Source organism: Coffea arabica, chromosome 8c, assembly GCF_036785885.1.
Source record: "Coffea arabica cultivar ET-39 chromosome 8c, Coffea Arabica ET-39 HiFi, whole genome shotgun sequence".
NCBI classification, from domain to species: Eukaryota; Viridiplantae; Streptophyta; class Magnoliopsida; order Gentianales; family Rubiaceae; genus Coffea; species Coffea arabica.
In genome coordinates this window covers 24,305,650-24,319,282 of record NC_092325.1, presented here as the reverse complement: position 1 = coordinate 24,319,282, position 13,633 = coordinate 24,305,650, and the positions used below count along the sequence as shown (strand labels likewise).

Genomic DNA, 13,633 nt, shown 5'->3' with positions numbered 1-13,633 from the left:
ATTGATGAATAAAGAAAATGCTCAAAACTCATGGTGGCCTACAAATCACCCGAATTCATGCAGCATGATCAAGTTACTAGAAAGATAGACGTATGAAGCCTTGGTATTTTGATACTTGAGTTGCTGACCGGAAGATTTCCAACTAACTACTTGTGACAAGGTAAGGGCGCTAATAAAGATTTGGCAACATGGGTTAATTCTGTTGTGAGAGAAGAATGGACAAGTGAGGTATTTGACAACAACATGTATGGGACAAAATATGGAGAGGGCCGAATGCTTAAACTCTTGAAAATTGGAATGTGTTGTTGTGAATGGAACATGGAGAGAAGGTGGGATTTGAGTGTGGTTGTTGAGAAGATTGAAGAGTTGAAAGCAAGGGATAGTGATAAGCAAGACTACCCTTCTTATAGGAGTGAAGGAGACATGTACACTTCCAAGGGAATGACTAGTAATGACTTTTCTTTTTCTACGGTTGAGAAAAGTTTGCGTGCGTGAAATGAAGAAGTGAAGAAATTTGAGTTATATAATGAGTCACTTATTGTGGTTAAGATGTTGAATCAGTCATTCCATACTATCATGTTGGATTACCCTAGTAGCATTACTTTTTTCATCCCAATTTATAATGTAAACAGTTCTCATTTGTCTACCTTAGGAGATATCATTCCTTGGATCTATTAGCATAGACAAGATTATTGGTTTCAATGAGTTCTTTTACTTGTGTATATAATCTCATCACAAGTTCATTATAGTATGGACCCATAAAATGTAACCATTGATTTTACTGAAGTTGCTAAAAAAACAAACTAACGAATTGAGTGTCTTCACATGAGTTTTTGTTTTTAATAGCGGTTTTTCTTGGTTAACTAGAAACTTTAAAACAATTTGCCAGAGAAAGTCACTTTTTAGTGCAAAGTTATCTTACTTACTAAAAAACTTCTAAAGACAAACATGCTATTTCATTCAAAAAACTATTCAGGCTTGATATGTATCTTCCTCCAAACTCTTTTCTATTACCTTTATACACTGATATTCTTAACAAGCTATCTCCTTAAACTACAACCTCAATCTCCACCCCAAGAAACATTCTTAGACGATTTTGAATTTTAAGGGTGTTGATAATATTAAAAAGGTAAAATTATTGACAAAATCAAATAAATATTAAGAATTATAACTATTTAGATGTATGTAAATAAATAGGTGCTAGTATAATCAACCAAAGTTTCATATGAGAAATATTAATACTAACAATTTCATTAAGTATTTTGACAAAATGTTTTTTTGGAAAAGAGTTGGACTCTTGAAGATTTTGTGGTGTATGGTATGGAAACGATGCATGTTCAAGTGAAGAGTTGTTCAATTAAGCCAAGATGATAGGTGAATTCTTGTATGCTGTAGACATTCAACTTTAATTGATAGTAATAGAACTTTTTAGAACATCCTTTATGTCTAGGTCAATGTGATAGCCCCACCTTCCATTAGGGTGTACCCCAAGAATTAGCTGTGACGACTTGAAAATTTGCTTATACTTTCTTGTAATTCCCTCTTATTTTGAATAAATTATTTTTTAATTCCTTTACTATTCATTTTATTCCCTCAATAGTTGTAATATATAATAGAATCGAGAGTTTTACTTTTACTTTTACTTTTATAGTTAGAACAAATTAGGGTTTTTGAGCATTTTGGTAGTATGATCACTTGGTGAGGTGTGTGTATTAAATTTGGTGGATAAGAATGAGTATTAAGTAAGAGGAAGTGTATGATTAGAAGTGCTAATAATAAATTAGTGAATCATAAGTTAAAACACAAGTACGTGAAAGTTAAGGAAAATAGGCTTGAACCGACGTGCACCGTTTGCTACCGGTCGAATCCACCATTTGATCACTACTTTCTTAATTTTCGCTAAAAATGTATTTAGTTAGATAAATGTAATAGTTAGGTTATTATTATTTTAATTCCCCCCTTATATTGTAATTAAGGCCCCAACTGTAATAGTTAAGTTTTTATTTGCATTTATCTGCCTATGTGCTTGCATGCTTGTGTTTACGTGTTTATTCGCTTTAATTAGGGTTTTGCATTTAGAAATCATGTATATGTGCTATGTGATCTATGTGTTCAATATGCTTACTTGCTTTAATTATGTCGTTGTATATGATTTATTTAGTGATAATAAACGTATGACGTTACTATACTAGTTCAACGCTAGTTGTGGCCATTCTCCCCGATTTCTCACTAGTCCAACGCTAGTGAAGACTTGTAGAAATGAGCTAATCCAATGCTAGACCCTTTAGACCGTCCACATGCTAGAACCACATGCTTGCGTGACAATCACTACACTTAATGCATATTTTCTACTTTTTAGGATCTTTACCATCTTGCATGATATTTCCTCTATATGTATATCCCTTATTCTTATGTGTGAAACATAACATTTAGATTTGCATTCCATTTAAGAAAATTAGAAATATGTTAGATCATTTGCTTGATTAGGTTAGGAGAGTACCCTTTAAATATGGGAAATGGACGAGTATGGCTTCTTAGCCTTAGCACGCTCGTATCTCTTTTATAAAAAGAAAAATTGAGTCACGAATCTTAGTCCACCGTACCCGTTATGTTGCATTCCTCTTTTTAGGTCACGTATATTTATATATTATATTTTTCTTTTCTTCGAGTCTCACTCTTTGCATATTCATGATTTTTTCTAAGAATCATTTTGGGCATCACAATTAATGCGATTTGCACCAATTAAATTTTGAAGAGATATTTCGACCCTCTCGATATCCATTAGGTATAGGTTTACATCCATATAATAACATCCAAATGTGATAAGTTTTATAGGTTAAATTAAGAAAATTTTTGACTAAATCAAGCAACTAGCATTGGTTAGATTGAAAGGATGCCTTAGATCAAATCTTTGCCTTCTCTTTCTTCAACCAAGACTCCCGAACCCTTTTTCTCTAATTTTCAAAGATCTAGAGTCATTTAAAAAGGATTTTACCTATTTTTTTATTAAAAACACATTTTTCGATGATTTGGTATACTTTAACTCAATACCAAGTGGCGACTCCTATTTTTTCATAAAAACCTTTTTAAACTATTATTTTGGGTCAAAATCGTCACACTTTTTAAGTCCCATTTTAGGTCTTTTTTCTTTGTTTATTCTCTAAAAATTAAAAACTCATTTTCACTCAAAATTAATTAAAAATTCATTTTATAATTCGTAATTTTATTTTTCAAAAAAAAATGGTGCGCGACACAAATATACATTCACTACCTTACAGATTACAAAACTATTCCAGATATTCCTCTATCCCTCAACAATTTGAACTTGAATACAATTTCTTCCTTTGATAATTATCATTTCCTCTTGTTTCTATTGTATTAGGCATGAATCTCGACATCTTACATGCCAAAATTAAAAATTTAAAGTGTTTTTCTTTGTTCTCTTCTGTATTTAGCACTTTAAATTTTCAAATGTTTCATATATGCCCTAAACTTTACAATAGTAAAGTTTATCACAACTCTTTCTTCTCGGTATAATTTTCCCTATAAGAATTAAATTTTCATACTTCTTATACATTTCATGAAATTTCTTTAACTTCTCCAATTATAAATTTATTATTGTAATTATTTTCACTATTGTTATGATGATAATTTTCTTTCAACACTTCATTCCTTTAGTCTCTAGTTTATAAAATTTTAATGCAATTCTAATATGAAATTTTTTTAAACAATATTCTTCCAAACTTTTCTACAAAATTCTTTAACTTATCTTTGTATATGAAAAATTGTTATAGTAATATGATTCTTTTTATGATCTTATAAATTCTCCATTCATTTGCTTGTAAAACTAGTTCACTATAGATATTTTGTGACCAACCTCAATCAATAATGATAAAATTCAAGATATTAGTTACATAATACTATCATGACATCTTCATAATAGGATCCTTTTTCTTTTCTTGTCTTATGGAGGTTCAAATGCTCATTAAATTGACAAGGATCATTTTCATTATCTAGTAGTAACACATTGGTCGTAGGTTAGGAAGTTTTAACAATATTTTTTACTAATTTCAGTTGTCTTTCACAAGAATCTCCAATCATTTCAAAACAATTGTTTAGCTAAGAAATAATTTTGTAATACTAATATTATACTACACTATAATATGACATGCTGGCACTATTAATACTATACTTGACATTATGTTTTTAAAATTTTTTAGTATTTTCCAACACTACTAGTATGATTTGTTGACAACACTGATACTCTATTGGATAGTACTATAATTTATTTTCATAATACTTCTTCTAGCATTTGATAATACATATCCTATAACTTGTTCATCTTTTTTTTTTTAAGAAATATTATTTTTTATTTTTATATTACTTCTTTTAGTATTTTACAGTGCTAATACAAGCACATTAGCAATATTTTTACCATAATAGATTGTACTTATAAACAGTACTATTTTTTCATAGTTCTTTTAATAGTTGACAGTACTAATACTATAGTTTATTGACAATATAAATACTATATTAGTTTTTTTTTGTAATGGAAGCATTTAATGTATTTTATATAATTTTTTTTATAAGAAATAACTTTGTATCACACATCCTGCCCCATCTCTAAATAACCCCTACCGCTGGCATCTAAAAAAATGTGGAAACCCAGACGTATCTAAAGAAATATCTCCCCTCATCAATCGAGGCAACGCATTATAGGTCTCATAAATTGCAGTACACCTAGTCTCCACGCCAACATTAGACAATCTGTCCGCCGACTTGTTTACCTCTCGGAAGCAATGAGACACGGTGTCAAAATACCGTCTATATTGCTGTAAAACCAATAACTCCCTCTGCAACTGCCACGGGCACTGAACCTTCCCTTGAGTAATACGGACCAACACCAGTGAATCAGATTCCAAGTGCAACCTAACAAATCCCCGGGACACACCTAACTACACACCAAAAAGGTGAGCCTTCATCTCCGCCTGAAGGCTAGTAGCCTCCCCAAACCAACATGAGAAGCCAAGTAGGAACCTCCCATCATAATCCCTGAACAATCCCCTACCGCCACTCCTCCCCGGATTACCCTTGAAAAACCATAGCATTCAATTTCACCACCGACTGATGCGGACCTTTCAAACAAACCTCCCATATGATAATCTTGCTCCGCAACCTAGCTATTATATCAAAAAAAAAACAATCCGTGAGTTATCAAGCAGTGATATCTCCTGAAACCGAAGATAGAACCATTCCCTCGGCTCCAAGAAAATCCGATCACAAACATACATTACCGAGTCTAGCTTACCATCGAATATCCACAAATTTCGCATCTTCCATAAATTCCAGCAGATTAAGGATGGCAACGTGCGGAGAATAAAATCAAGGTAATTATTAAGAGTAGGTTTAACCCACCAACTCATCACCTTATGTCTAACCGTGAAAGCCGCACTAAACCCACCAATAAGACCCTCAAAGCAACCCCAAACCTGCTTAGCCACCTCCCCCATACAGAAGACGTGGTTAATAGTTTCTGGGGACGGTTCAAACTACAACAAAAGCACCTAGAGGGGTCCAGAATCCCAAACCTGTGTAACACATCCATCAATGGCAATCTACCATACAGTAACCTTAACATAAAGAAGGAAATTTTTGAGGGCAAAACCCGATGCCACAAAGAAGCAAATAGGCGGGAAACAGTACCTCCTTTGCGCACTATCTGATATGCCGACAAGATAGTAAACACACCTGAATTGGTGGGGGCCCAAATCATGTCATCCGCTTGTGCCATGGTAGGGGGAGCCACTCCCATCACCTGCTATACCCAACCCGCCGGTAGCACCCTATTTAAGCACTGCAGATCCCACCTACCTTCTATGACAAAGTCTGCAACCGAGCACTTCTGAAAGGATTCCACCTGCCTACATAGTGGCCCGTCTCCATCCAATTGTCATGCCAAAAGCTAGTAGATCCGCTACCCAGTGACCATCATATATGCTTCTCTGCTATCACTTGAGCATTCATCATCCTCTTCCAAGTGTGTGACTGCCCTGAGGAGAAATTTGAATAACACGGATGCATATCTGGGCAATACTTCAAGTGCATGAAGTCAGCCCATAATGATCGTCGCTGCCTAAAATTTGACCATAATTTCAACGAAAAGGCATCAAATACATTCTGCAAAGACCGAACACCCACACCTCCCTCCTCAATAGGCTTACATAATTGAATCCATTTAATCCAATGAAACCGTGGACCAAAATCAGAAGACCATAAAAAATTGGCTAAAATTTGCTCCAATTTGTCAAATATCCCTCTCGGATGATTGGAGACAGGAAAAATGTAGATCGGCATGGGTGCCAACACACTTCGTATCATCACCAACTTCCCATCTACCGACAACAGTCGCTCCTTCCATGATAAGACCCTACTTGCCAATGAAGTACAAATCGCAGCAAAATAGCTCTTTTTTCATCTACCCGAGTATAGTGGACACCCTAAATACGTCATCGGGAAGGCCTGGGAACGAAACCCCGTGACCTGTGCCACAAATCGCTTCCTCAAATCCGACAATGTAGCATAGGTTAGGAAACCACTTTTATGATGGTTCACCTTCTGTCCCAATATCAACGTATAGTCCTCCAACACCTTGATAAGTAGTTGAAGCGATCTTTTCATGGCACTCGAGAAGATAATGATATCATCTGCATAAACTAGGTGCGTGTCAATCGGGCAACCCTACGGGACTCGAAAAGGCACAAACCCCTGCCGCCCACTCAAGGAATTCAGATGATGGTAAAGCATCTCAGCACACAAAACAAAAAGGCCTGGTGAAATCGGATCCCCTTGACGAATCCCACAACTAGACTTAAATAAACCTCGGGGCGACCCATTGACAATAACTGAGAACCACACATTCAAGATCAGTCTCCAAACCATATCAATCCAAGCTTCACAAAATCCAAACCATCTCAGCACCTGAATCAAGAATAGCCATGAAACCCTATCATAGGCCTTAGCCATGTCGAGTTTTAAGACAACATTACCCCCTCTACCAGCCTTCCTAATATCAGCTATACACTCCTGAACTAACAGAACATTATCAAAAATCTGCCTACCCTTCACAGAACTGCTTTGCTGGGGTGATATGATGCCAGACAACATCTTGGCTAATCTAATCGCTAAAATTTTAGAGATCACTTTATTGAGAAAATTGCATAGGCTAATCGGTCTGAATTAACTAAAATCTTGAGGGGAACTAACCTTGGAAATAAGAGCTACCCATGTTGCTGTGATACTCCTGGGCAATTCCTGCCCACAAAAGAAGCTCACCACTGTCTCACATATGTCCCCCGTCACCACCTCTCATGCAAAGGTAAAAAACATCCCAGTGAAGCCATCTGGTCCCACTGCACTCTCCCCATCCATCCCAAACACCACTTCTCTTACCTCCTCCATCTCCAGAACCTTCACTAACTCTGCATTCTGTGTGTGAGAAACCATGTGAGTGAGCACGTTCAGTGTATCCCAGGAACCTGACGAAGTCTCCGCCGAGAATAAAGTTTTAAAATATTCAACCGCCTTCGCTGCAATCCGATCATCATCTACCATCCAATCCCCAGTTGCACCTTTGATCTGATGAATGACCGCCTTCGCCCTACGTTCCGCAACGACAGACTGAAAATATTTTAAATTTTTATCCCTCTCCTGAATCCAATTAATCCTCGCTTTTTGCCTCCAATATCCTTCCTCTACCATTAGAGAATTCCTCAGAACCGCCCGCGCTTCTTGAAGTGCAATTAAATTCGACTCCGAAGGATCATTATCAAAGAAACCCTCCAGCCTTAGCAACTCCCCCTCTGCCTTCCTCACCCGCGTAAAAATATCTCCAAACACGTCCCTAGACCACAGTTGCACTTACCGTTTTACTTCCCACAATTTAGCAGTCAGTCTCTGCAAGGGAGGGCCCAAAAATGATCCACCCTAACATCGTCGAATAACATCCAATAACTCCAATTTAGACGTCCACACATTCAGGAATCGAAAGGATCTCGGCTTATTATTAAGTATAGACAGTGCCAACAATAGTAAGGGAGCGTGATCCGAGGGATCTCACCCCAAATGTTGCACTGCAAAATTATACTCTAAACCCAACGCATGCTGATTGTACAACATCCTGTCTAACCTCTTCTAGATATGCGCGCTTCCCCCTCTATTATTACACCATGTGAACTTTGCCCCCGAAAACCTAGCATCCTGGATTCTATCCGAAGCCATGAAACAGATAAAATCCAAACCCTCCCCCAGGCGAAAAGGTAAACCACGTCGCTTTTCCTCCTCACAGACAATGACATTAAAATCCCCAACCAGAAACCATGGTGTATTGCCCGGGTTATCGAGCAATAGAGCAGACCAAAGCGATCTTCTCTCTTGCTCATTACACTTTGCATACACTAACGAAAAGACCATGGGGCCAGATACCATTTGCGATTGTATTTTAAGCGATAAATGTTGACCCGACTCACCCAGGAGGGCACATACAAGGGAGTTTTGATAGAACACCCATATAGAACCCTCACTATTGGCAATGCATTTATCCATCCTCAACTTTAGTCGTATCCAGTGAATCTCTCCCACAGACAACTTAGGTTCACATATAGCAACTAATTGAACTGACGAATCAGCAATTAAACTTTTTAATCTACGAAAATTTGGGGCACGCGAGATACCCTGAATATTTCAAAATAAAAAATTAATCATCAGAGAGTGCAGCAAAAGAGTTATTGGCCAGTTTTGCTTTAGAGCGTAAAGAACGATCAGTAGGAGGTGGGGCACGCGTACCTCTACGCTTGGAAATCATCTTACCACCCTCATCTCCGTGCACCTTCTCCTAGACTTGTTGTATGATAGGATCCAAGTTAAAGATATCCACCACCAGAGATCCAATGTCCCGTGGCATAGCTCCAACTTCATCCCGTGGAGAAAAATTTCTAGCACTTAGTTCTGCTGCAACCACCTCCTCCTCCCTCACCGCTGCACCCAGCTCCTCTGCGCAAAGGTCATCACACTCCACCCCACCTATCTCAGAACTTGCGATGGACCTTGATGAGAGGTTTCCCGCTACCACTAGGATCACAACCTGCTCCTTCTCATGACTCTCATCAGCTTCACCATTTACCCCAGCATCCAGCTGCCCAGCAATATCCTCCCCCTTTGCATACAAAATAGGTTGAAAAGTGCCGTGGGCAGCACCCATCACCTGCACGTTATTACCCAGCAACGACAATCCCCCAGCAACAGCAACAGAGTCTGCCATTGCTGAATCTATCATCACGTCCTCCACCAGAACCACCTTCGAGCGCCGCACCTCTCCTGTCCTGTCTTCTTTCTCCTGTGCTGGGCTCCCTCTTTCGTCACAATCTGAAGCCTCTGCCACTACTCCACCCCTCCTACACAAAGAAGTAGTGTGCACGGTGGCACCCATTTCATGCTCATTCGATTCCAGCAATGCCACTCCCACTCCAGTGGTGCGGACAGGTGGTATTGGGCTTGCTTGAACAGCCACCTGTTTTGCTATCCTTTGTTGCACAGCTTGTGATTTCATTGACTTCTCACCCTCCATTTTGCCTGCTCGGAGCTCTGGTCGAAACATATGACAGCCCTCCACTCCATGCCCCTGCCGAAAGCAATGGGAGCAATATTGTGGGAGATTCTCCGGGATGAAACTCTGCTAGAACCCATCCTGCGCGCCATTACCAATCCAGATTCTAGATGGCCGAGGCTTTAGGAGGTCAACTTTGACACATACAAAAGCACAGCTTGGGCATGTCGCATTCGAAGTTGCCGCATCCACAAACAATGGAATCCCCCGAGGAGACAATCTGGAACAGAACCTCTTTATGGAAGTAGTGAACCGGCAGTTTAGGGAGTTGGAACCATACTGGAGCAACCGACGGTTCTTTGTCAACATGGAAAGCTGTCGACCACTTGAAAACCCTGATCGGAAAACCATGGACATACCAGATGCTACGAGCCCACAGTCTATGGAAGTCGACCTTATTGGCCGGCTTGATGAAGACATGTTTTGAATCCAGTAAACCCACGGAAACAGCCTCCCTCAAATTCAACGTAAGGAAGAACTTACGCACCTCGTCCATTTTTGGTTTGCCTCTGGAAAACTTGCCCACCAGAGCGTACTTGTAGGGAGTAGAAAGCCTATCAAGATCGTCTTATGAAAAGAGAATAGCCGGCTCCCCCTTGTGTGTGGAGGACGAAGCTTTCATAGAGAGGGTTGGGTGTGAGGAATAGGGAGAGAATAATGCGGAGAAGGACTTACGCTGGAACACCTGGCAAGGCGATGATTGCCTCCCAGCAGAGGGCTGGAGGACAGCCATGTCCACAGCCGCACCGTTGCATAAAAGAAGAGATTTTGACTGTGTTTTCATTGAGGCATATTAACAAACATAACCAAGGCAAAACTTAAGTTCTTACGGTTCATGAAGTTTGGACAGATATGAATTCCCAAATTTTACCAACAACCAGCAAGAATCTTCCAAATGACAATAAGTGAAGTGAAGGAGAAGAGAAGCAAGATGTTTGTGTTAAAAGTATGGTTGGAGGAAGGACATGTTTTCCGTTTGCTGTTTTGTTCCCTTAAGAGAACATAAAACAACTGATATTCCGGTCCTCGATTACCCACTATTGTTTGGCTACAATCTCCAATACTGATCTTGGAATACACGATTGTGACCCTTGATGAATATTGCACATGAATCCCATTAGTATTGGGGCTGTTTCCGACCAACTATTGAAGCACCGAAGATGGATGATTGCTACAATTGATAATCATCGATGAAAATATTCAAAACATTAATACTATAGTAGTTAGTACTATTTTTTACTTTTATAGTGCACCTTTTAGTATCTAATAGTACTAGTACTAATGACTTATTGACAGTAATAATGGTTTATTCAATAGTAATACAACTATATTAGACATTACAAATTACATAATATATCTTTTAATATTTAATGATCATAGTACCATAACTTATTGATACTTCCAATACTATAATTGATAGTTCTATTTTTTTTTAATCATCGTATGTCTTCTTTTAGTATATTGGTATGACTTATTGATAGTACTAATACTATATTAGACTATACTGCCTTTTATTTTCTTAATATTTCTTTTAGTATTTAATAATACTAATACTATAATTTACATATTAACTTATTCATATATTCTACATTGTGAAATTTTATAATAGTTTTATGAATTACTAATGAAATTCAACTTTTGTGAATTATTCATGATCATTAATATAACTATTGATGATGAAATTTTAAAATAATCTATATATAAGAGTAAAATTTGACAATACTAATATAATACTTTTTTAAGCTTTAATCAACATTAACATTTGGTCCTATTATGCTCATAAATTTGTTTTGTAAGAGTGCTTCGTGTTCATTTTTTGTCTTTTATAGTACATTGTTATTCTATATTATGATTTAATTCATATTGGCACAATTAATAACTCAAAACATAATTTTCTTGAATATTTTAGTAATTTACTAACGAAATATATCTTTTGTACTTACTTCATAATCATGTTTGCTATAAATTATGGTGAAATTTCAAATATTATCTACATAAGAAGTTGTTTTCACCATATTTGGTAGTACCATTAGCCAAAATTTTGGTTAGTAAAAAGAATAATCCAATTATAGATTGAACTATATTGGATAGTTATACATTTAATTTTTTCATTATTTTACAACTACTTTATGATCATTAATACAATTGACTATGATGGATTTTTTGGCAAAATTATGATCAAATTTCAAAGTATTATTTAGATGAGACATAGTTTTCGTTATATCTTACACTAACACTGGCTAAGTAATTACATTTTTTTTAGGGGAGAGTACTATTTTTAGTAGTATTTCTCTAAATATTTGACCGCACTAATATTAACTTATCCACATTTTGGACATTACAATACGTAATATGTGATAGTATCAATAGTCAAATAATTAGGTTGGAACTTTAACTATATTGAGCAGTATTAGTTTTAGGTTTCATAATATTTTTTTTAGTATTTGAGACTATTAATACTATAACTTACTTATCTTTTGCTTATTACAAAATTTCAATACAAATTGACACTAACATATACTTATAAAATTTGTTTTTTAGAATTATTTTATGATCATTAATACCATCACCGATAATGACATTTTGCAACCCTGTTGGGATAGAAGGTAGCTTTTTCATAGTACTAGTTTTGGTATTATTATAATTGTAGCTTTGATTTTCAAAGTACGTTTTTTGGTATATGATATATTAGTACTATAGCATATTGATCTTTTGGAAGTTATAGGCTTTTAGTACCTTTTGGCACTTATATACTATCACAAATTGGTATTTTATAGCTATTTTATGATTATTAATACAATCCACAACAACAAAATTTTGAATTATTATTTAGATTAGTAGTAGTTTTCACCATATTTAATAGTATAGTAGTCAAACAACTAGATAGTAGCTTTTACTATATTCTACTTGCTAGTTTGTTTGGATAGTGGATTATTTGCAAAAATTTATTTGCTTACATCATCAATATATTTTCCAACCACCTTTTTATTTTACATACATTACATAAAAAATGCAATAGTATTTTTTTTCAGAAAATTATCCCCAATGATCTACTATCCAAACACTTAATATTATTTAATTTTTATTTTTATAGTACTTCTTTTAGTATTTTACAGTACTAATATTGTAACTTAATGATGCTTTGAACATTAAAAAATATATCTTATATCATACTACATACGTAGATCTCTTCATACAAAATGATAACCGCAACCTGTTACAGTATGTTGCCTAGTATTTAAAGGAATTTTAATACATAACAATTTGTATCTTTACTAAACGATGTGGCAATCATGTATTAAGATTTGCATTGAGGGTTTGGTTTCCTTGAAAACATTAAGGGACAATTGAATTTTCCCCAAAAAAGTTTATTACATTGTGCACATATGGAAGATGAAAAGTTTAGTGAGCTATTTGATATAAAAAAATAATTCAGTAAGTAAAATGAGACATTTGAAAAGTTTAGGTCACATTTGGCCACATTTATGTTTGGTATTTTTTTTATTCAAAAAATACAACAAACAAAAATAGAAAACACTATTTGGTAAATTTGTTTTGTTTTTGGTAATCTAAAAACATTTGGCGAAAAAGAGGGTGTTTTAGAAACACTAAAAAAAAAGTTTCATGCCGCTTCTAAAACAAATTTAAGCAGGTCACATTAATCATTCTCAGTAGAGTATTTAGCCAAAAAAATATTCAGGTGGACAATATTAGATTTTTGAAAAGTTTGATGACCCTTGACATAGTTTGACAAAAAAATATGGTATTAGACGATGTTTACTTGATTTGAGCCATATAGGCCAACTAACTAATATTAACTAATATTAGAGATGGTTTGCTGTGTTTTAAACAATTATTTAAAATATCCGCTACTTGCGTACTATATATTTACCATTATGATAACAATCATTAGAAAATAAACATTTTAAAAGACATCACATGTGCAGGTATGCATTTTTTTTTTTTTGTTGA

General features: G+C 35.8%; 2 protein-coding genes across 5 annotated transcripts; both read right to left on the bottom strand.

Annotated features, from left to right (window-relative positions):
* Positions 1–4,674: 4,674 nt before the first annotated feature.
* LOC113706497 (uncharacterized) lies at positions 4,675–10,920 on the bottom strand. Of its 4 annotated transcripts, none has more exons than XR_011820663.1 (2): positions 5,309–10,920; positions 4,675–5,180 (listed from the first exon to the last, which is right to left on the bottom strand). XR_011820663.1 is itself a non-coding variant. In XM_027228410.2 (2 exons), exon 1 carries the CDS (start codon positions 9,650–9,652, stop codon positions 8,891–8,893), a length of 762 nt encoding a protein of 253 aa, XP_027084211.1. In that variant the 5' UTR covers positions 9,653–10,920; the 3' UTR covers positions 4,675–8,730; positions 8,842–8,890. The 4 variants fall into 4 exon arrangements, 1 of the variants encoding a protein (XP_027084211.1); XR_011820664.1 differs by having other exon boundaries at positions 4,675–5,176; XR_011820662.1 differs by having other exon boundaries at positions 4,675–5,588; positions 5,704–10,920.
* Positions 7,366–8,484, bottom strand: LOC140013425 (uncharacterized). Its single transcript, XM_072062702.1, has 2 exons — positions 8,225–8,484; positions 7,366–7,900 (listed from the first exon to the last, which is right to left on the bottom strand). Exons 1-2 carry the CDS (start codon positions 8,482–8,484, stop codon positions 7,366–7,368), a joined length of 795 nt encoding a protein of 264 aa, XP_071918803.1.
* Positions 10,921–13,633: the final 2,713 nt, after the last annotated feature.

What these genes read in the sequence shown, in the direction of transcription:
- LOC140013425 (XM_072062702.1), bottom strand. Translation starts at nt 8,484, where the DNA reads ATGGTATCTGGCCCCATGGTCTTTTCGTTAGTGTATGCAAAGTGTAAT. An exon ending in TCGGGGGCAAAGTTCACATG is followed by an intron (nt 7,901 to 8,224) that starts GTGTAATAATAG and finishes ACTGTGGTCTAG; the next exon opens with GGACGTGTTTGGAGATATTT.
- LOC113706497 (XM_027228410.2), bottom strand. Translation starts at nt 9,652, where the DNA reads ATGTTTCGACCAGAGCTCCGAGCAGGCAAAATGGAGGGTGAGAAGTCA.